Below are 23,597 nucleotides of genomic sequence, written 5' to 3' on the forward strand. Positions count from 1 at the left end.
AGTTCAAACTGAGATAAAATGGACAAGCCCTAATCGAACATTCTGACGTTCCTAACAGCCCACACACACACTTTCAATCTAGGTCTTAAGAGCAAGCTTGCAATGGACCAGACTGTCTTGAGTGTGAACAGAAATAATATGCTTGAGTCCTGATAAAAATCTAGAGTTTACATGGAGTTTAGATGGCACCTTAAAAAACGAGCTCAAAATAGTAATTGTCTTTAAAAGAAATTTTGCAGGATAATTATTATATTTATTTAAAGCTCTCTGTTGATATTAGTAAAAATACTTCCTATGAAGTGGTGCCTTTTTCTCGATTCTTATAAATGGACTTTTTCAAGTAAATGAAGCATGCTGTTGTTTTCCTCCTGAGTAAGAATTTTATCTGGACTTCATATTAGAGAGGCCAGTTTTAGTGTCAACACACACACACACACACACACACACACACACACGTACATAAATGCTTTGGTCACTGCGAGACAGTAGTTCCAAACAGCCCTATAATTGTCCCGCTATGAAGGCTCACTGGCTAACCATTTGCTATGACAACCTGTAAATTCATTTTATCAGGAATTCAGTAGTCAAAATCTCGTTAGAGTGAATTCACCCCAGCTGGTGGGGCGCAGGGACTGGCAAACACCTTTAAGTTGCAGGTATATCCAGGCAAGAAGACGGAGAACATGTTGTCATCCATGGCTCAGTGGCTCTCCCAGCAGGCTTGAGTTATGTGCAAGTGCTCTCTGCTTCCAATGTCAGTGCGTGAAAATGTTTCTAAAAAAGTGAAAAGCCATGTGAATAAAGTAGATGAACCCAAGAGGCCAGAGAAGTCCCTACATGCAAAAAAATAAAAATAAAAATTAGGAAGTGATAAAGCATATTAAGAAAGGTAAACTAACATCAACTTGATCCCGCTCATGTGCCTAGGAACCATGTACCAATATTTTCAAGTGTGTAAGAAAATACAGAGAAACTTCTGAAAGTTGATTCTGGTATTTGATGTTCAAATGTCTTATGGAAAAATTCTTTTCTTGGATGGTTATATCAGTGTTTGAGTGTTTTAATGATATTTATGAACACTGATGGGTCTGGAAAGCATTGCTGTTTTTTCCATTTCAAATAATAGAAAGAGGTTGTTTTTCTGTACTTGATTTTGTATTAGAAATCTCTTGAGGATGTCTAATGCTATGATATTAAAAATAGAAAGTTCAAGAATATCCTTGGAACTTCCTCTCTTATACTTGCAAATTCTGTAGTCAGTTATTGACATTGGAGCAGACTAGAGATAATTTATTATCTTATGTTTAGTGCCAATTTAAACTATAAATACTATGATCTGATCTTCCTCTTTTTGGTGTTAGTTCTGGATGTAACCTAAAATAGATCAGTTGAACTGCTAATTTCATTTTTCCTATTCAACCGCCATAGTAGATCCTGAATACGAAATGTTTAACGAGGTTTCACAACATTATTTATAAACCAGATAATATCATCCAAATGGAAGATGACGCAAATTCCTTAATTGTGAAATAATAATAATGATGATGTTTGAGCTCATTCTGTTGGCCAGGGACTCTTCTATATGCTTACCTGAGTTAATCATCTATCATCTAACCTTAACCACAAATCATTGATGTTGGTACTGTTGTTATTTCCATTTCACAAATGAGGAAACTGAGGCACAGCACTTCAGCCCCATAGGTAGTAAGCAGCAGAGCCAGGATTATGAACTTGGGCGGCCTGGCACCAGACCCCATGCTCTTACCCACTGTGGGAACTCTCCATCTAGCTTATTCAGAGCTACAGTAATTCATCAAGTTGGGTCTCAGGACTGAACATTCCTCTTGCTAAATTGGCACCTTGTAAACATCAAGTGTGGTCCCTTGGGGCTGAAGAGGCAGAGAAATGACTTGTTGGACCTGGAGATGCCTAGTGGGAATATTTAGAAGAAAATTAGAAAAGAGGGAATGGAGTTGGTTCCAAACTTGTTAGTTTCTGGCAGTAGGGAAGAGAAACTTCCAGTACTGGAGCAGCTTATGGATGGGTGTCCATGGAGAAACAGTTGCTGGAGGCATTGAGAGACATGCTGGTCAAGGATACAAAGAGGTGCAGGCCCAGAGGTCCAGCCCAGACAAGTCAGATGTCCATTTGGCTACCAGAGAGTTCAGCCTAGAGTGATATTTCTCAGCCTTTTGTTTTTTTTATCACTAAAGAGTCTTTTTAGCATTTCTATCCTGTTCACCACTCCCCCTCCCCCCCACAATGATATTTTAATACCACAGATATACTGTATATCTGTTTAAGTACTGTATGTGTATACACACACACACACACACACACACACACACACACACATGCTTTATACATAAAAACAGTGGGATTTTTTCATCCCCCAAGAACCAATTTCTCTCCCCCTGGGACAGAATGTCACCCATTGAGAACTCATAGCCTAGAGGCACAGAGACATTGAAGGGTGTGTGGGTGTGTGGTGGGAGTATGGATTTTAGTAAACCAGCCTGGAGGGGGCTAATGGGCTTCAGAGTTAGAAGGGCTCACCAATGGGGAAGTAGTATCTGAGAGGGTGTGAGGGAAAAGAGATTTTCTTAAATATGTGAAGTCAGAAGTTCTTTGTGGTGGGGTCACCATCCCCACCTCCCCAGTGCCACCCAGAGATATGACAAGGAGTTTCCCTTTCTCCTGTTATTCACTTAACCCTCGTCTCAGTCTCCCCTCCGTGGCTGTAAGTATGTCACCATGTGATCTGAAATAGCACTGTGTTTTAATGAAATGTCTCATTTCAAGGTGTGTGGTTTGAATTTTCTGTTTTATTTAGAGAGCAACTTCCCAAGAAGCTTGCTTTAAATTCCTTTTAATTGAGTTCAGGAAAAACATGCCTACTACTCCAAATTGCAAGAAATGGGTAATGAAGATGCTGTAACTAAAAACTGCTGTGTGCTCACTTGAGATCTCCAACTTCCCAAATAACAAACCTCAGAAAGAATCAAGTAGCAACTGGTGTTCCAGATAAAGAGCAAACCGGTTGTCCCTGGTGCTTAGAAGGCCGGCTCATTTTCTTCTACCTGGTCTCTTCGATAATCTCGTAACCTAATGCTATCCAGAAGAAAAATAACATTGAGCACACAGCTTGCTAGCTCTTCCCATTCAGATCGCTTTCCTCATGATTTTGCTGCCACGATGACTTTATTCTGAACTCTGTAACCCAGCCCGTATTTCAAACCTTAAATAGCCTCAATGAATAACTTACTAGAAAGGATGGTAAGGAAAGTTAAGTTTTCCCAATATTTTTCGTCTTCACAAACAAATGGTGGTTATCCAACTGGTCAAAAGGCAGGAAGTAGGAATTCCTGGAATGAAAGATATGGTGAAGAAAGCTTTTATCAAGATATGGGAAAGGCAGCCTGCCAGATTATTACTTGAAGATTTGAAAGTGCTAGAAGACCAACCAGATGAGGTGATCCCAGAAGTCAGAGAGCTTGTTGGGAAACGATGACCTGCTATTTATGGCAGCAGGCATCAGCCTGGGTGCCCAATAGAATCACCTGGGAACTTCTCAAGTTTTCCATTCCCAACACCCACCCCAGAGAGATTCTGACTCGGTGGGTCTGGGTCGGGGCTTGGGCACTGTTGTGTTTAAAAGCTCCCCAAGAGGATTCTGATGTGTACCTGCTGATTTAGATTACAAAGTGCTTTCGCATACATTAGCCAGGGTTTTGTACACCTAAAAACAGGAAAGGGAAACATTTGTAATGCCTGTTGATTGTATAAGGAAACAGGAGGAGAAAGATTAGTAATTGTGAAAGTGCAAGGTTTGCAGAAAAAAAATTTCCAAAAATCAGACAAAAACCCCTCACCTTTGTAGGGCTAACGTGGAAGATGCTAGCAATCCATTGAGTGCAGAACATGAAAGAGGAGCTTGTGTGGCCATATTTCTTGCTCTGTGTGGACTATTCTTGGGATGACAACAAAATTCCCTACCCAGAGTCTGAAAACAGTCATTTAATGTTTGATGTCTGTTACTTCCTAAAACCTTGTTGAGTCCACTCGATAAATGAGAAGTATTGGAGGAAAGAAGAAAAACATTTGTTGATAAGAAGTACACTAGAAAATATCATGTTGGGGCGCCTGGGTGGCTCAGTCGATTAAGCATCTGACTTCAGCTCAGGTCATGATCTCATGGTTCATGGGTTCGAGCCCCGTGTTGGGCTCTGTGCTGACTGCCAGCTCAGAGCCTGGAGCCTATTTCAGATTCTGTATCTCCCTCTCTCTCTGACCCTCCCCTGCTCACACTGTCTCTCTCTCTCTCTCAGAAATAAATAAAACATTTTAAAAAAATTTTTTAAAAAGAAAATATGTTAATATTTCCATGTCCTTTTTGAGCGGTGCACATGATCTGCATGTATGCACAGAAGACGTGCCCCAACAGTGACCCTAACAGCTTTCAAATAGTTATAAGTAATAATTCCACACATGAAAGTGACAATAAGGTTATAGCTGAAGGAGAAGTAGAGCCAACACAGGGCTCTCAGGTTGGGCGGGGGGTGGGGGGGGAGGGGGGAATAGAAGTCAAGTCACAGTGAGTCAGAAGAAAAGTAAGTTGTGATCAGAAAGTAAGATACTGAAATTTAAGATGTTAGAAGTAGGTGATGACAAAGCTTAGGCTGTGACCAAGAAAGAGAGTGGCAGCTATTGTGAACAAAGCAGGAGCTAAGCTGTCGTTTCCATGTCCACCAATAGATGAAGAGGGACAACACTTCAGGGGCAGAAAAGAAAATCTTCCAGACCCTAAATATTTTTTTTAATTTTTTTTTAATGTTTATTTATTTCTAGGAGAGAGAGAGAGAGAGAGAGACAGCATGAGCAGGGGAGGGTCAGAGAGAGAGGGAGTGACAGACTCTGAAACAGACTCCAGGCTCTGAACAGGCAGTCAGCACAGAACCAGAAACGAGGCTAGAACCCACGAACAGAGAGATCATGACCTAAGCGAAAGTCGGACGCTTAACCGACTAAGCCACCCAGGCGCCCCCAGACCCTAAATATTTAAGATGAGGAGTTCCAATTAATTACCCCTCCTCCCTCCAGTTTCTAACTCACAGAGCATGGCTAATAAGAACAACAATAGTTCAGCATTTCTACATGTCACCATTGTTCCAAGCACTGCCCCCATTCCAATATTCACAACAGTTTTTGTGACAAGAGGCACTATTGAGCCCATTTCACAGATGAGAAAACAGACATAGGGTAAACAGCTTGCCCAATATGAGCTACAGATGCTGGGGAGAAGCTGTAGACAGGGTTAGGGTGAAAGAAGATTTTACAGAAAGTTAAGTTCAGCTAAAGAAGTGGACAAAGTCCAGGGGGAAGCCTGCCTATCCATGTATATTGGACGCCAACAGATGCCGGACTTCACATAGAGACTTGATGAGAGAGGAGTCTAAAATCATGCACAGGGGCCATATTGAAGAGTCCTGAACACTGCTGTTCGGAGTTTGAACCTAATCTGGAAGGGGGGAAGGAAAAAGAAAATGACATAATCAGAACCATATCTTGAGATGATTAACTTTTGAAAATGAACAAACTAGAGAGAGGCTGGAGTGAAAGGGATTATGTTCGGGTCCTTTTGGTCCAGGTTATATGACAGATAATGAGTGTCTGAGCAAGGAGGTTTCCATTGAAGGTTAAAGAAGGAGGTGAGTTTGATCTATGTTGCAAAAGTCAAATGCAAAGTTTTGGTAACTGGGTGGATAAAGAGAGCGAGAAAGGGGAGAGAATAGAATCCAAGGTTTCAAGTTCAAGTCACTGAACTATTGTCAGAAACTCAGAAGAGGCACTTTGTGGGGCGAGAGGAACAGCATGAGAAGCTGGACTCTGAAAACAAACCATTTGTTGTCAGTGAGCAGGCCATCGAGGTGGGAGAGCTCAGCAGCTCTCAAGTATCATACTCAGCAAGTATGTATCAACTTGGAAACATACTTGAAATTTAGAATCTGAGTTTGAAATGAAGCTTTTGTTGTCATCTGCACAAAGGTGCTATGGTAAACCTGGGGAATGGATGAAATCTCCGGAGGTGGGAAAAGGGAGCAAATAGAGAACAGACCCTTCCTTGGAAAATACTTAAATCTGAGGGCAAGGAGGAAGAGGAACCAGCAAAGGAGAGTGGTAACAGAAGAGTGGAAACTTCTAGAAGTATGCATCACAAGACACATGGGAATGGAAGGTTCCAGAAAAAAAGCTGACTTAGCAAACTCTCAGATGAACCAAGAAAAATTAAGCCATGTGGGTTGCTTGAAAGGTTCTAAGAATCAAGAGTAGCTATAGGATGGGAGGTGGCCTCAGGCGGGAAGGAGGGAGTAGACAAAAAGAGGCAGAGGCAGCCGAGCTGGGCAACCTTGCAGAGTTTAAGCAAGAGGAAGAAAAGAAAGACAGTGGCCCGAAGGGATAAGACATGTGCAGGGAAAGTGCTTTGTTTCCTTATTAAGGTAAAGGGCACCAGTTAGACCTATTTTAGAGATTAATGGGCCACAGAGAAGGGTCTGTGAGGGTGCATTGGTACTACCAGTAGTAAAGCAAAAATAAGTAGGTAGCAAAAATACTTTCCACGGCAGAAATTGTATCAGGATGAGGTCCTGAAACTGTTTCAAACCTTATCATAAAGCAAACCAGAACTCATGGAGCTGCCGTCCCTAACTCCCACACAACAGTTCTCGGAGAAAACAAGACAAGGGCCAATTAAACAGGTATTTCTTCCTCTCCGGGAGAAATGCATGGATTTAATGTAGGCATCCCAGGGCGAAGGGGGAGAAGTAGCCGTCACTCTAGGCAACCTTAAAAAGTAAAATAACTTCCATCGAGTATAGGAAGAAGAAATCTTGCTAATGAATTTGGGCTATAAAATATTAGGGTTTTCTTTTCATAAGTACTATTAGCAAATTGCATGACTTGTAAATATTCTATGTGCAGGAGAAGGGAGGGCATTTTTACCCTATGTTTTGAAAAAGAAATAGTTAAACGCACTCAGGTCTGAATGTTACTTCATTCACTGTAATGAGGCAAAAGCTTCCTGGGGGCAAAAAAGTAGAAAAGCAAAAAGACTGATAGTGGTTACTGAGTAATTGGGGGCCTTAGACTGCTGGAGGCAGGTCTAAATAGGACAGTGCTGTAGAACATTCAGCAAACAGCCTGCTCCACTGTTCTGTCCATTCCTATCAAGAGGACGGAGGGGTATGGCACCAGACATAGGATGTCAGAAAGGAAAAGAGGAAATGGAGAAGGGAATAAAGAGATAGACTCAGTGTTCTAGGGCATGTGCACACCCTCCCTCTTCTGCGGGATGGCCGGGGCACCCTGTGTGTCCCTGTGTGTTCAGAAATGGTCCCTGGGGCCCCATCGCTGTCACATTGCTGCACAACCCTCGGGCATGGAGAAAAGCATCGGAGGTTGTTAGCACATCTCCGTCTGGAGTTGAAACTGGGATCAGCACCAACAAGAGAATACCAGAGGGGATTTGTCTCTTCTCCGTGCTTGGATAATGGCTATTCCCTGAGACCCAGGGAAGAATTAAGTCCAACGTGTGCCTCGCACTATATCACACACTCAATCCTGAACAGCTGGGCTGCTAGTACAATTTAAAAAGAAGAGAGAACTGGCTGCTCACCATAAAGTATTCATAATAAATCTCTCAATGAGGAGGTATAAAGATTTCCTGTTGCCGTCAAGCCAAAGGAACAGAGCATTAGGCAAGTATCCAGTGAGTCTCATTAACAGAAACAACCAATACGGAAAATCCAGGGGGACTTGCTCCACATTTCTGTTAGTAATGCAATTTTTTTTACCTGAAATATGCTAGTAATTTTCTCGCTTGTAAAACTGACTTTGCCTCAGGATTAATAAATATTCTTATTCTTAATAGTTACTGAATATCCTCCATGTTCAAGAGACTGTCCAACAAATAAAACATCCCTTGTCACCTTTTTCCCCTTTTTGCTTTATTTCTGAGAAGATAAAGCAGTAAAGTCATTCCAGACTTATTTTAAAAGAAAATGGAAATAATATGTATTTAAAATGTAGTCAAAGGAATAATTGATAATAATGAGCTCTATGAATTAAAAATTTTGATTCTAGGGGCACCTGGGTGGCTCAGTTGGTTAAGTGTCCGACTTCAGCTCAGGTCATGATCTCGCAGTTTGTTGGTTCAAGCCCCTCATCAGGCTCTGGGCTCTGTGCTGACAGCTCAGAGCCTGGAACCTGCTTCAGATTCTGTGTCTCCTTCGCTCATGTCCTCTCTCTCTCTCAAAGATAAATAAAACATTAAACAAAATAATTTATATAAAAATAAAAATAAAAAAATAAAAATTTTGATTCTAGGGGCACCGGGGTGGCTCAGTCAGATAAGTATCTGACTCTTGGTGTTAGCTCAGGTCATGATCTCATAGTTTGTGAGATCGAGCACTGAGTCAGGCTCTGCACTGACAACACGGAGCCTGCTTGGGATTCTCTCTCTCCCCCTCTCTTTCTGCCCCTCTCCTGCTCACACTCTCTCTCCCAAAATAAATAAATAAACTTAAAAAATTATCAATCAATCAATAAATGAATGAATAGTTTTGATTTTAAAATGGGTGGTAGTGGTTAAGAACAAAGTACGTAAGGCCCGAACAAGGACATTATCCTCCCAGATTTTGTTTGCAAAGTGCAGTCACCTATGTGGAGTCCCCAGTGTCAGAGCCAGTCACAGAGCCATCTAGCTGCTAGTAGATAGGAACCAATGACAAATGGAAAGACATTTGTTAGAGATAATTTTCACACACACACACGCGCGCGCATGCGCGCGCGCCTGCGATAATTTTCATTGTCAAGTTACTCCTGAAATATGTCCTTACCAGAGTTAGAACCATGTCTGTCATAGTCACTTAGACTTTATAACAATAAGATCATCTCAGCGTCTATGAGGATAACTACCCCCTTTCTTTAAGGCAGAGGAATGGAACATACATTTGATCATTAAATAGCAGATTTGGCTTTTTAAAAAGAGGGCTGTGTTGAGTAACCGTGTTGAGCTCTCAAAAACGATGATCTAGATTTGTCAAGAAGTCATTCCCACTGACTCAGGTTTTTACCATAGTAAAATAGTATGTAAAATAACATAAAAAATAGTATACGTAATAGCAATCGTTTTCTTTAAAATTCTGCCAGTCCTAGAATTTAAATGCCTGTCCCAGAATTATCGAGAATGACCTAGGGTTTTCATCTTTGTGTCAGTGGCTGCATGAATAAAGCGGATAAGGCAGCATCAAGCCGCCTTCTGTAAGAGACACTTCAGCAACCTCCAGTTTGCTTATTATGCATATTCGTTAGCAAACATCTTTGTTTTCCAAACATTAACTTATTTCCTCAGAATAGCTTTCCTGAAATGAAATTACTGGATCGAGTGGTATGAATATTTTAACGCTCCTCTTTCCCAACGTGTTCCTAAGCAGCTCTCCAAACGAGCATTTACTAATTTACCTTCCACGAGTAATATAGGAGAATGGCAGCTATACTCCAGGGTTACCAAGCCGCTAATAAGGCTACCTTACTTTTATTTGTGCTTATTTCTGTCCTAGCAAGCTTGAAAAGTTTTGCAGGTATTCATTTACATTGTTTGTGTGTTTTTGTTAGTTTCGTGCTGTTTCCTTATCAGCTGGCTTATTTTTCCCAGCTCCAGTCTCAACTGCTTCCCTCCCCTCTGTTGCCTTGCTCAGGCTCCCATGATTCATTCAGCTACTGGGTAGACGAAAAGTCCCCAGTGGGGCCGGACCAAACCCCAGCCATCAAACGCCTCGCCAGGATCTCCTTGGTGAAGAAGCTAATGAAGAAATGGTCCGTGACGCAGAACCTGACGTTCCGAGAACAGCTGGAAGCTGGGATCCGCTACTTCGACCTGCGTGTGTCTTCCAAACCCGGGGATGCCGACCAGGAGATCTACTTCATTCACGGACTTTTTGGCATCAAGGTCTGGGATGGCCTGATGGAGATGGACTCGTTTCTTACACAGCACCCCCAGGAGGTTGTCTTCCTGGATTTCAACCACTTCTACGCCATGGATGAGGCCCACCACAAACGCCTAATTCTCCGGATCCAGGAGGCCTTTGGAAACAAGCTGTGCTCGGCCTGCGGTGTGGAGAGCATGACTCTGCAGGCCCTATGGGAGAAGAAGTGCCAGGTGAGAGGAAACAGGGCGAGAACGCAACTCTTTCTGCTTTCCCTTCCTTCCTTCCTTCCTTCCTTCCTTCCTTCCTTCCTTCCTTCCTTCCTTCCTTCCTTCCTTCCTTCCTTCGTTTATTTATCTACCTTGAGAGAGAGAATGCCCAAGCAGGGGAGGGGCAGAGAGAGAGGGAGAGAGAATCCCAAGCACTGACAGCATTGAGCCAACCTGGGGACTTGAAATCACAAACCGCAAGGTCATGACCGGAGCCAAAATCAAGAGTCAGACGCTTCCCCGACTGAGCCACCCAGGAGCCCCTCTTCCTCCCTTTTCTATATCACCAGTGGGAAGGCAGCTCACCCCAGAGCTCTTAGGCTAGAGGGCAAAGATGGGTTGGAGTATTAAACATACACACATTGGTTTTTGGGCTCTAGTATCGCTTTAGAGACTCTAGGCTACATGTACTAGTTCCTTGGCACTGGCGAACTGGGATTAACACCTGCCAAGTATTTACAATTTGCTCAGCAGTCTGTTGGAAGCGTCTAGGTTGACTTTGAATGGCCTGGCCAAAACCCAGCCCACGCCAGTGTGGTGAAATTGGACCAGTTGGTGATTACCACTTTCTTTATCGCCCATAGAATCCCGATTTCAGGCTCCTACTTCCCCTCAGGGATAGGCCAGTCCATTCTGCTTCTAACTCAATGTCAGGTAATCCCTGCATTAGCTGACAAAGCATGTAAGTGATTCCTCTCAGAGGTGTTAACATTTTAAAAGGCTGTCTTCACAGATTTGGGGTCATGGCTGGAGAGAGTTAAGGAAGGAAGAGCCCAACAAAGGGATTCAAGCTGGAGAGAATTCCCAGGTCTCTTAAGCTTAGTAGAGCCTCCAAACCTAGGCCTTGAGGAACGTCAGGAAAAGGAATGTGGGTCTCAGGTATATGCTGCTCCGATCCCACAGGATGACAGATTATGGGAGAGGGGAGCTTCAGGAAATGTCAGCCTCTAATGTAGACTGTCTTTATTTTTTTCTTATGTTTATTTATTTTTGAGAGTGAGACAGAGTGTATGCAGAGGAGGAGGGGCAAAGAGAGAGGGAGACACAGAATCCGAAGCAGGCTCCAGGCTCTGAGCTGTCAGCACAGAGCCCAACGCCGGGTTTGAACCCACGAAGCATGAGATCATGACCTGAGCCTAAGTCAGACACTTAACTGACTGAGCCACCCAGGTGCCCCTAGACTGTCTTTAAAAAAAGCAAAAAAGCAAGACCCTTTCATTCATAGCTGCTCACTTAGTCATACACATACATTAACCAAAGCGTCTTAAAGAGTCAGCTATTTTTGAACTTGGGAAAGAGCTTTTAATTAAAAATCAATTAAAGATTTTCACTTGCAAATATTTATGGAACATCAAGTCTGTGCGAAGCACCAGTCTAAGCACTTGGGATACGTTAATAAATAAAACAAAGATATTTGCCGTCATGGGGCTTTCATTCAGGTGCAAGGAAATAGGTCATAGATCATCGTCATAACAAAAACATCACATAAAATGCTAGAAAGGGATACAAGCAATGAAAACAGAAAGGCAAGTGTGGGTAAGAGAAAACAGCGTTCTGTGGGTTGGAGGATTGGTCTCTGGAGGGTTGGTCTCAATTGTAAATCGGTCGATCAGAGTAGATATTCGAGGGAGTTAATGATGTGGACATTGGGGCAAGAGCTTTCTCAACAGAGGAACCAGCCAGTGCCTGATGTCTTTGAGGAGAAGCAGCAGCCATGGGGGCTGAAGAGCAGAGCAGTGGAAGATCAGAGATAGAGGGCGATTGGGTAGGGACTCAGGCTTTCACTCTGAGGGAGGAAGGTTGTGGGAGGGTTCTGAGCACGGGGTGCCGTGTCCTGGATGACACGTTAATAGGGTCTCTGCGGCTATTAGGAAGAAACCAGGACCCAGTGAGGAGAGCATTGGTAGGAAGTGGTCAGGTTTGGAATGTATCAGAAGGTGGAGCCAATACGGTTTCCTAATGGATGGGATTCAGGGTGCAGAAGAAACAGGCCTCGAGGATGCCTCCCAGGTTTGGCCTCAGTAATTGGAAATGGTAGGTGGTTTTGCACACCTATAACAGGGCTAAATAAATGTCTTTGACTCCACAGAGGCTCACGAGTTAACTCTTAGTATCAATTAAAATATATCTAAGTCACTTTTCCTCACTGAAGCTTTGTAAGTGATATTTTGCCAAATATTTATCACGCCTCTGCCCCTAAACCCACGTTGATATCTTTTCAGACTCACAGGCCTAATTTGGAGAGATGGGTTCTCTCAGTGGAGTCTCTTACGATATGAAATAATAGTAATGATAATGTCACCTTAACAGCTAACGCTTATTGAGTCTTTTTACTCTGCGTTTGGTACATGGATTGGCACATTTAATCCTCTCTACAACACTATGAGAGAGGTGTTTGTTATTATCCTCATTTTACAGATGAGTAAGCTGGGGCATGGAGAGACTAAGCGACTTGCCGGAGTGAACATTGCTCATGAGTGGCAAAAGCCAGCAGTGGGTCACAGCCTGCCTGGCTCCCCAGAGCTCCCCAGCAGCTGCTGATGCTGTCCCAGGGCTGTTCCCTCATCTTGGTGGTTTTCACAACTAATATCATAGGTTATGCTAATAAAAACATGTCCTCCTTATGCATGAGCTTCTCGTATCAGACAGTCACAGAGAGTTGGCAGAATGGAAGAAAGGGCTAGAGATCTGCAAGAGAACAAATCTGAGTACAACTAAGTTTGATCATCAGATGGCTGTCATAAACATAGAGTTAATACTTTGTGCACAGGTAGTATCCCGGAAGGAATCCCACACTGCATACCAAATTGTTTGGGAGAGTAACAGGTATCTTCAGGAATAGTGGCGGGAGCTGACAGTGAATTTCTAGCAGCAGGGGGCTGGACTAGCCTCATTTTCAAGTATGGGCCAATCTGTGTCTTCCAACTACAACTACTCCTAAAATTATGAAGGGAAGAGACTGCGATGCCATACGGGAAAAAGGGAGCCTGTCATCCATTTGAATTGGAAGATCTGCCTCTTCTTCCTTTCCTGAAGCTTTCCCTGCTGTGTCCCTTCTTAAACACTAAACAGAGACCTCACAGTCATCAATCACCCTACCCTGTGCTGGTGGTTAAACTTGAAATATTCCTTATGTAATGAGCTGCCTGGCATGCAACCCCCTGAGTATTTTATCACTACAATTTAATAGCAGGAAGTGTACTACCATTCAGTCAAATTTCATTTACCCAACAATTACATCCCAGCTCACGGAAACATGTGCATTGCAGCTCTGGGTTTTGAGGTACGGTGAATTCGAAGATTTATTCTACGATTTGGCAGTATTTAGAATCTTAGTGAGAGGGTGGGAGTACATAACACTCCTAAGATACAAAACGTCCGATATACAATTGCCAAGATCAGACTGCCTCAAATGTACTCTATGAAGAAAGGGGTTTGGAATCCATCAACTGAAAAATAGTACACAGCCTAAATTTACAGCCCAGGGGCCTCCAGGAAAGGACCCATCAGAATAAGAGGAGGTCAATCAAGGAATAAGTCTCAAAAGAAATTCGATTTCAAATCTGAGTCTCCAGAGAAACACTGAACATAAATTGCTGAGCTGGAAGGGAAAGAAAAATACAGCAGAGCAAGGGAGGGAAGCAGATGTGAAACAGGCCCTGGGGTAAGAGTTACTGCCCTAGAATTCCATAGAATAAGGTTAGTTTGCTAGGCCAGCCTCCTGCTGTCAGCAGAAATTCTCCCTGTAACTCTTATAAGGGGTCAGATTGCTCAGGAAAAGGAAAAGGCATAAAGCCCCTTTTGTACAATTTGTACTCTTGGTACCTTTCGTGAGGCAGAGTAAAGAATAGCACCACCCTCTCATCCGCTGAAACTGCTCGGGGTCCAGGCGGCTCTGAAGATGGCCAGCCAGGGAAGGATCGCACAGCCTCCCACCTCTCCCACAGTCCGTCTGGAAGGCCAGCTTCCTCCCCCTCCCCATGCTGGAGACCCCAGCCTTCCAGCCGGCCAATCACACCGCCAGCAGGAAATCCTCCCAATCTCCCAGGCAATCTGCTTACTATGAGCCTGTGATTAACCTCATTAACACACGTGTTTACCACAGGCATCATTAGCAGTCAGTCAGACATTACTCAACACCATTAAAAACAACAAGAACAACTATTAGCCTGTTGGGTGCATCCAGCCTGCCATGCCCTTGCTCTGGGCCCGCAGGAGCAGTTAGTCAGGCACCTTAGTCAAGAGCTAAACACACTGGAAATGAGACACACCTTCAGAGCCTTCCTTCCTGGGTGCCTGGGGGATTACGTCTAGCTAGCTGAGGATCGCGGTCCAGGGAGAGTAAACACGCTGGACATTCCTCCAGGATTACTGGTGCCTGGGAGCCTGGAAAAATCTATTACTTCTAGAAACCTAAGCAGCAGAGCTCTGAATTGGGACAATCAAAATAGCAATTCCCCATCCCTCGGCTGCCTCCCAGAAACTAATTACTGCTGTGCATGTGGCTCGCTAATTATTTTCAGAATCACTACGAGCCCCGAGAGGCCCCACTGGAGACCCATCGCCTCCTGGAAGCCATCCCTGCCTGGAGTAGCGGCCTCGCACGCCCTCCTGGGAAGGGTTATTTCATTCAGTCGGCTCACACTATTGAAACCCTAGGTACTCCCAGATTAGTCCAGTGTGTTGATAGCAACCCCAGGAGTGTCAGTTTCACGAGCGTAGGAGTCATAACTGGTAGACCGCGCCAGCCACCGGGCTCCCCATCCGGGGGGTTCGGAGCTCCAAGGGGAGGGCATCGGTAGAATTTAAGTAGCCTGTGAATTTGCATGGGAAAAATCTACGTATTTATTCACTCTCAACTTTAGCTGAAAATTAATATACTCACTGACTGTGAGCACAGGCAGTCAGGCACAGCACTGTCGGCCTTACCGGTGACTTGTCCCCACAGAAATCACAGATATTTCCGTATTACATTTCAGTTATTTGAAATATCATTTATACTCATCATTCACTCAAAATGATGGAACTTAGTAGACGTATAGCAAAATATTTTTATTTAATGTATTTCTTATGAAACATATACATTAATTTATTATAAATTTAATAATATATTAATAGCTATATTTCAGTCTTACTAATCTCCTTTGTGATCCTGGTGGTTTTATTTTATATGTTCACTTAAAACATAATCTGAGAAGAGGTTTGGGATTTTACCATACTCCCGGAGGTCTTTGTGACAAAAATAAAGCTAAGAATCTTCAAGTCATATACAAGTGCTTAAACCTTTGCTTACTGATTTTTCTAAATATATATATGCAGCATATATATATATATACATATATATATATTTAATCTCTATATCCTTGTATTCGTTTGTCTTTAATCCTCACAATCAGGGCAAAGGCAGGGAGTTAACATTCAGCTTGTTCGTAAATTGCTCTCCTTTTTCTGTTTTGAATGTTTCAGGTTCTTGTTTTCTATCACTGCCCCTTCTACAAGCAATACGCCTTCCTGTGGCCCGGAAAGAAGATCCCAGCGCCCTGGGCAAACACCACAAGTGTGCGCAAACTGATTCTCTTCCTGGAGACCACACTGAGTGAGCGGGCCCCACGAGGCTCCTTCCACGTCTCTCAAGCGATTCTCACCCCCAGAGTGAAGACCATTGCCCGAGGCCTGGTCGGTGGCCTCAAGAACACTCTGGTTCACAGGTAGGCATTTGCTTCCTCTAACTTGAACACTGACGGGTAGAGCCTGCTTGGGATTCTCTGTCTCCCTCTCTCTCTGCCCCTCCCCTTCTCATTCTCTCTCTTTCTCTATCTCAAAATAAATAAACATTAAAAAAAAAAAAATTTGCTTCCACCCTACAAGTCAGGTTTAAAAAAAACAACAACTTGATTCTCTTTTGAATAAGCAGTAAAATCATATAGTTTGAACATTTAGAATAACGACAAAACAAAAACCCTTATATCTGAAAAACCTGTGCGTTTGAGGTGGTTTGCATTAACCGTGGCCAAAAGATCTCTAAACACTTAGTTAGAATATATAGGATACTGCAAATCCCCCTCTGAACTCTGATGCTAAGGCAAAGCACTTTAAACCACAGCTCTCTGTTCATTTCTGGCACGTGGCCACATCGTGAACTTGCCCCGCCCTTGCGGCTGGCCCAAGTACTCACTCATTTAGGAAGCATTAAGTGAGGCAGCTGTGCTAGGTGCTAGGCATCCAGAGACGACCTGCCACGGTTTGTCCCCTCCATAGTAACCATGAGTCCTAAGAAGCAGCTTTAGGATGCTACCTGCACACAGCTTGAGATACTTCCTCAGAGCAGAATTTATTCTCACTGTACAGTTAGGCAGGAGGTGCTCTGCATAGTTTGTATTAGGCAGTGTTCTTATCCTGAACACCATAAATGATAGGTGTTATCAAGAAAAAGCATGGCCTGTACACACACACACACACACGCACACACCTGTATGTGTGTGTGTGCCTATGGATATGGATAGGGATACAGGGAATGTACACTTGGATAACAGGGTAACTGTATTGTCCAAGCTGAGGAAACTAACATGTTGGGGGTGACAAAGGATATTTACAAGACTCACTTTGGTTCCAGAGTTCCAAGTGGTAAGCACCAGCGTTTAGAGAGAGAAAGATTCTTGCAAAACTGTGTCCCTGGCTGTTTGGTTCTGAGTTTGGATAGCATCATTCTAGAGAACGGGAGCTTACCTGGCCTGCTTACCTGGCCTGCTTCAGGTAGCAGGGAGCACCTGCACTTTTGTTTCCTGGTGAAAACTCCTGTGTTGGCTTATGTTGGCCATGAACAAAACCAGAAACCTGCCCTTTGTGACTGTTAAGTTTTGACTGAATTACTTGTGCTGAACTTGGACTGTATTTGGAGAGCCTTTAAAGAGGTGATTAAGTTAAAATGAGGCAGTCAGAGAGGACCCTAACCCAGTCTGACTGGTGTCCTTATAAGAAGAGGGAATTTGAACAGAGACTCTGGGGAAGGGTGTACACAGAGCAAAGCTGGTGTGAGGACGCAGAAAGAAGGTGGCCGCCTGTAAGCCAAGGAGAGAAGACTCAAACCAAACCTGTCAACTTCTCAGAGTCAGACTCCAGCCCCAGAACTGTGAGAACATACATTTTAGTTGTGTAAGCCACCCAGTCAGGCATTATCTATGGCAGCCTCAGCAAACTAATGTAGTCTCTTAAAGGCCGCCTTGGACAAGTTTCCTGAGGTCCCTGAGCTGTTCGGTTCTCACCTCTTGAAGAGGAGAAATAACACTGCACAAACCTGTAGAGTCTTAACATGAACATGCCTACCACAGTGCCTGGCACAAAGTAGGCATGCCAACTCTGTCTGTAGAGAAACCCAGAAACACAGAGGGCCAGCCTTGTTCTCAGTGGGCTTCAAAGACAAAGGGAAGTTTCTAAGCAACTGCTCTGCTCATGGAGCCTGGTGCTTCACAGGCCTACCAGCAGCATCCGGCTCCCCCTTCTGCACTGATCTCCCCTTGGTAAAGACCAGGAGTTAAGAAAATAAAGCAGCTTCTCCTCAGTGAGTTCTACATTTTCCTGTCGTTGTACTTAATCCTGGTTATTTGATCCTTCCCTTGAGGAAAGCTTGATACAGCTTGATAGGAGCAACCTGAAGCTGACCCAGAGCTCTTTGTCACCCAAGACCTCACATCTCCCACATTTCTCTGCTCACGCTCCAGGGATCCCCTGTGGTTTGGCTCTGGCTGGAGTCACCTGGAGTTGCCACCGAGCCCCTAATGCTCATTTCCCCCATGATGACCAGAAGATGGCGCCAGCATTACACACCCAAACACTGACTGGCCAATTATTATTTTTTAAAGTAAGCTCTACACCCAACGTGGGCTTGAACTCACCGAGATCAAGGGTTGCATGCTCTACCAACTGAGCCAGCCAGCTGCCCCTGACTAGTACATTTTAAAAAGAAGTCTTGAATGGATCAGGCTCAGGACGACAGTGGCCTTCCTGTGGGCCACTACGTATTACAAGTCTCTATCGCCAAGGGAAGACTGAATTTGTGGCACTTTGTTTTCGGCTTTCAAATATCTCTACCCTACACTTTACCATTTATGATTCCTTCTCTCATGGCCAATGCTTACATGGTGTTTACTATATTCCACGCATAGTTCCAAGCTCATCACATGTATTACCTTATTTGATTCTCCAAAAATCCGAATGAAGTTAGTAGTAGTATTATTCCCCCTTTCCAGGGGGATGGACTGAGACACGAAGAAACTGAATAGGTTGAAGTCAAGTTGAGGACATTAAGTCTTCAGGAGACCCAGTTAAAAATGTAATTACTCATGTGATGGTGGTTTCTTAAACCGTCATTAGCCTACTAATGTAAAAATGGAACTTGACTTATGAGATATGGTTTAGCCCATGGCCAGTTGTCAAGCCCACTGAATGCAGGAAGCAACGCAGGACTGATCATTGTGGTCAGGACAAGAGGCAAAGGGGAAAAGGAGGGCAGAATGGTACCGAGGCCTCGGTAGGGTTGTCTAGAAGACGGAGAGGTCAGGAAGGGCAGCTCTGAAAGAAAAAAGGAAAGGAGAAGGTGACAACCAAGGAGAGCATCACCACAAGAAGAGAAAGTCCATTAAGATAAACTTATTTTTAATTTTGGCCTAGAGCAAATCCTTCCAGAAATCCCCAGTCCCTTAACCAAAACATCAGCCATAGTTTTTGTCTTCCTCAAAGTCTTCTCAGCCTATCAGGTATTCCGTGAGCTATTTTTTACCATGATGCAAAACTATGAAGTTCTGCACTCTCCTCTGTACCGTCCGCAGTATTTCCATTTCCTGCTAAGACAGAAGGTATCACATTAAATTGTTGTCATTTGTTTATGTCACTAAATTGTGAGCTGCTTTGGGCAAAACATTCTGGCTATCACATAGAAAATCATCAAACTGTAAAATGTTGACTCACAGGCTGTTTGTGAGACCGCAGACTCAGCACCGGTCCATTAAGAAGCCACAGATACCAGGGCGCCTGAGGGGCTCAGTCGGTTATGCGTCCAACTTTGGCTCAGGTCATGGTCTCACCGTTCGTAGGTTCGAGCCCTGCATCAGGCTCTGTGCTGACAGCTAGCTCAGAGCCTGGAGACTGTTTCAGATTCTCTGCCCCTCCCCAACTTGTGCTCTGTCTCTCTCTGTATCTCAAAAGTAAATAAATGTAAAGAAGAGGAAGAAGCCACACATACTACTGGAGTAACTTATACCCACATGGGAATGTGACCCCTGACCCCCTCCTTCATACCATACATAAGAATTAGCTGGAGGTGGATCTTGGATCTAACAGGAAAGCTAAAACCATAAAGTTTATAGAGAAAGACAGGAAAATATTTTTGTGACTTGGAACTGAGCAAAAGTTTCCTAGATAGTTCACAGAAATTATAAAAGAAAAAAATTATAAGTTAGACTCCTTTAAAATTAAGGAATTCAGCTCACCAAAATATGCCATCGAGAAAATTAGTAGGCAAGCTATAGGCAAGGATAAAATATCAAAAAGTGTATCTGAGAAAATACTAGTATCTAGAATATATAAATAACTTCTAAAGTTCAACAATTAAAAGAAAAAAGAAAAAAAATAGGTAAAAGAATTGAACAAGAACTTCAAAAAGAAGACATATAAATGGCCAAGAAGCACATTACAAACTGCTCAGCCTTATTAGGCATCAGAAAAGAATGCAAATTGAAACACTAATATGTATCTTTACATACCCATTAGAATAGCTCAAATTAAAAAGACTAATCGTGCCAAAGGTTGGAGAGGCTCTGAAGCAACCAGAACTCTCATGCTTTGTTGATAGGAATATATAATAGAATGACCTCTTTGGGGAAAGATCTGGAAGTTTCTTATAAAACTAACTGTAAACCTACCGTATGACAAAGCAGTCTCAGGTGTTGGTACTTATCCAAAAGAAATGAAAAGAAATGTCCACAAAAAGACTTAGATAAGAATGTCCATAACAGTTTTATCCATAATTTCTAAAAATGAGTAACTTCCCATTTATTCATCAATAAGAAAATGGATAAACGAACTACAGTATATTCATGCAGTGGAATACTGCAGTGATTTTAAAAAGGAGAAGAGATGACTGATGTATATAGCAACACGGACAAATCCAAAACAAGAACGATTAGTCAAAGAACATCACACGATAGATAGAGTACAGAGTGCACGAACTTACAGGAAGTTCTAGAACAGGCGAATTTAATCAATGGTAGGAAAAAAGTTCTGATAATTGTTGCCTCTGGGAGAATGGAGACAGGGATTGATGCGAAAGGTACATGGGGGCTGGCAACATTCTGTACCTTGATATGGGGTATGTGTTATGTGTTTGTTTGTCACAACTCAACTAGTGTACACGTGAGGGTTGTGCATTTTATTGGATGCAGGCTTATGTCAAACAAGAGACAAATTAAAACAAATATTGAATCCTCCTTAATGATATGCATACCAAGGCACCGGAGCATGTCTATAGATGTGTGCAGTTGGAACTTGTCAAAAATATAAGGTGTTTTGAATGGAAAGATAGAGTGATGAGTCGATGGGCAGGCATGTGGCAAGTCCTGTAAGATGTTAGTGGTGGCAACTAGATGATGGATGCACTTACTACAAATTTCTCTCAGTGTTGCAAATTTTGTAAATTTTCATGATAAAAAAAAAAAAACAACTAAAGAACCTACCAAGAATTAAGCTCTTGATCTTAGTCTTTCAAGGTCCTACTGACATGGCTGTCTCTTTGGTGCTTGAGGCAAATAGTCTCCCCTTCCAGGGCAGAAACGCTGAAAGTACAGTTCTCTGTTGGAGTAGACATCACTCCATCCTTGAAAGAGACAGAAAGCTTGAATGGCTGAACTTCTGGGGACGTGTGCTTTTATTGACATACTTTTGTTACGTTAGTAGAAACGTCTTGTTTCTGTTTCTGGAAGAGTCCTTTTAAACTCTGCTCCCCGCTCTCTCTCCTATGCAGGAATCTTCCTGCCATCCTGGACTGGGTGAAAACCCAGAAGCCCGGAGCCATGGGTGTCAACATCATCACATCGGACTTCGTGGACCTGGTGGACTTTGCCACGACTGTCATTGAATTGAATGACCTCCTACAGGAGGACAGAGCTTTGGCTAAATGCTGATTTGACTTTTTTTTTTTTTTTTTAATTTAACTTAATGTTGGCTTTATTGATCCAGGCCAGAGTTCTGAAGGATTTCCTATTAGAATGGTCCCTGGACAGTGATGGGGAAGTAGGAGGAGGGAGGGTGTTTTCCCCTCTTCATAGGGCCATTTGGATAAAACTACAGAGATTTTAATTGCATTTTTCCCAAATGAGACTTTTAAAAAACTTAAGTCCAAGGGAAGAAGCATATCTCATGTGATCAAGGTCCGGGTCTCCCCAGTGGCTCATGATGTTGGATGTAATATGGAAGGAGAGCCTCCAGGTTCCATTGAGTGTCCTATAATTGGCCCAGTTTCCCGTTTTCTTCCAGGATGTTGTATTTGAGCCTGTGAAAAGATGAATCAGAAAAGCATCCTTAGTCAAAAGAATGGCTCATTGCAGGTGTGGATGGCCCTATGGGGTGGCTCAGCCTGAGGCTTTGAGGGGAAAAAGGGCCCAGCACCAACTCTCTCTGGCATGTTGAATGTCACCACTTCTTCCCTGAGAGAGTAAGACTTCTTTGCCACCAGGCTGTTCCAGCCACAATCTGTTCTTCCATAGCTTATGCTTGGGAACTGGTCACCTTGATTCTTTAGATAAACAATACATATTGCCTTTGGTATCAGAAATGTATTTTTCAGTTTTAAAAACATTGATTCCTTTCTATTTCTATTGGCCCCTTCTTAAAAGTGAAAGGAAAGAAACAATGTTGGAAGATCCTTTCAGTGTGGGCCCAAAAGGAGATAGACCTGCATGTTTGTTGCACGCCAGATTTCTTTGGTTTAATTCTGTAGCTTCTCCAAAATGGCTGCCAGGTAAACTCCTGCATCATTTTGGCAAAGTCCTCTTTGAAGAATGGGATCTCCAAGCCAGATCCTGGAATTGCATTTCCTTGTTGTCTGCCTAGGACTCCGTCTGTGCTTTGAGACACAACGATAACGGAAGGCACCTTGTCTGTGACACCGGGGAGGCAGACACAGGATGCGTGGGAAAGTGCAATGGATTTAAGGAGGAAGCCCCCAGTGGGTTGGGAGCTGTTCTGTACTCCTTGAAAACAAGACTACCTCGGGGACATTTAGGATGACTTGTGTGTCATCAAGTGAGAAATACCCAGTGTTGGAACATTTCCAATTTGTGTCTTGATTGTTCTACTTTCTGCAGGTTGTTCTGAGCCTGCTCATCACCACTGCATGTGGGCTTTGAAACTCAAGAAGGGATTTTTTTTAATGGATAAGAGGTACTTATCTATAAAGAGTCCTCTTGTGTTTTATTTATTTATTTATTTATTTATCCATTTATTTATTTATAGACTAAGTATCTTCAGTGCTTCTTACCTCAAGAGCACTCACAAAGGAGCTTCCCGAACTGTTTTCACCCAGGCCTGATGCCGCCCAGATCTTTCTCCCTTCAGTAGGAGCATGCATTTCAGCACTGTGAGCGACCCCTGATTCAGCTGCAGATATTCCCAGCTCTCCCAGTCATGTGGGACAGTGTTCATGCGTGGGTGTGGTCTAGACCTGAGAAGCCACTACCAGGCCACACACTGCGTCAGAAGATACAATGAGTCATGAAGAACTCTCAGTTCTTGAAGCAGACTCTCTAGTAGAAGGTTGAAAAGGAAGGAGCAGAAAGACTCCACTGGGCATGGAGTGTGTACGTGCTGAGGCTCCTCGGAACTGCCTGAGGATCCCTAAGGAAATGTCAGCATCTGGATTCTTAAGGAAGAAAGATAAACGTGGAATCCTGGATGGATGTGCGTGTGTGTGTGTGTGAAGACCGTTGGGCCACCCCGCCGGAGCTTTCCATTTCTACTCTTCCATGCTCACAGCTGGATCTCATATGTCTCCTGCAATGGCGGCTATCTGGGGGTGAGCTACCAAAAGCACACCCCCAAATCTCGGTCTTCCAGCCTCTACTGTCTGAAAAATAATTTAATCCCTGACCTCCAGATTCCGCAGCTTGAAGAGGGCCCCAAATGCAAATGCCTCTGGGAAAATCTGGTCTAACTCTTACTGTTCTTGCATTTGAGCCCCCTCTCCGAAGAGGTTTCTGGGATTGTATTGTCAAATTTCTTTATTAATGTTTTTTTTTTTTTTATTTCTAGGAGAGACAGAGAGAGAGACAGTGTGAGCAGGGGAGGGTCAGAGAGA

At 43.3% G+C, this 23,597-nt stretch overlaps 1 protein-coding gene across 4 annotated transcripts in view; it reads left to right on the forward strand.

The window, feature by feature from the left end:
* PLCXD2 (phosphatidylinositol specific phospholipase C X domain containing 2) overlaps window positions 1-23,514 on the forward strand; it is a 46,186-nt gene extending 22,672 nt beyond the window's left edge. For 3 of the 4 annotated variants that reach the window (XM_039250344.1, XM_039250345.1, XM_039250346.1), the window contains exons 3-5: window positions 9,756-10,216; window positions 15,719-15,960; window positions 21,267-23,514. In XM_039250344.1, coding sequence (XP_039106275.1) covers window positions 9,756-10,216; window positions 15,719-15,960; window positions 21,267-21,426 — 863 coding nt within the window. In that variant the 3' untranslated portion in view covers window positions 21,427-23,514. The remainder of the gene's footprint in view (window positions 1-9,755; window positions 10,217-15,718; window positions 15,961-21,266) is intronic. The other variant, XR_005531448.1, reaches the window with a different exon arrangement.
* The last annotated feature ends 83 nt before the right edge of the window (window positions 23,515-23,597 follow it).

The sequence above is a fragment of the Hyaena hyaena genome, unplaced genomic scaffold (assembly GCF_003009895.1).
Source record: "Hyaena hyaena isolate Hyena2069 unplaced genomic scaffold, ASM300989v1 scaffold_366, whole genome shotgun sequence".
Classification (NCBI taxonomy): Eukaryota; Metazoa; Chordata; class Mammalia; order Carnivora; family Hyaenidae; genus Hyaena; species Hyaena hyaena.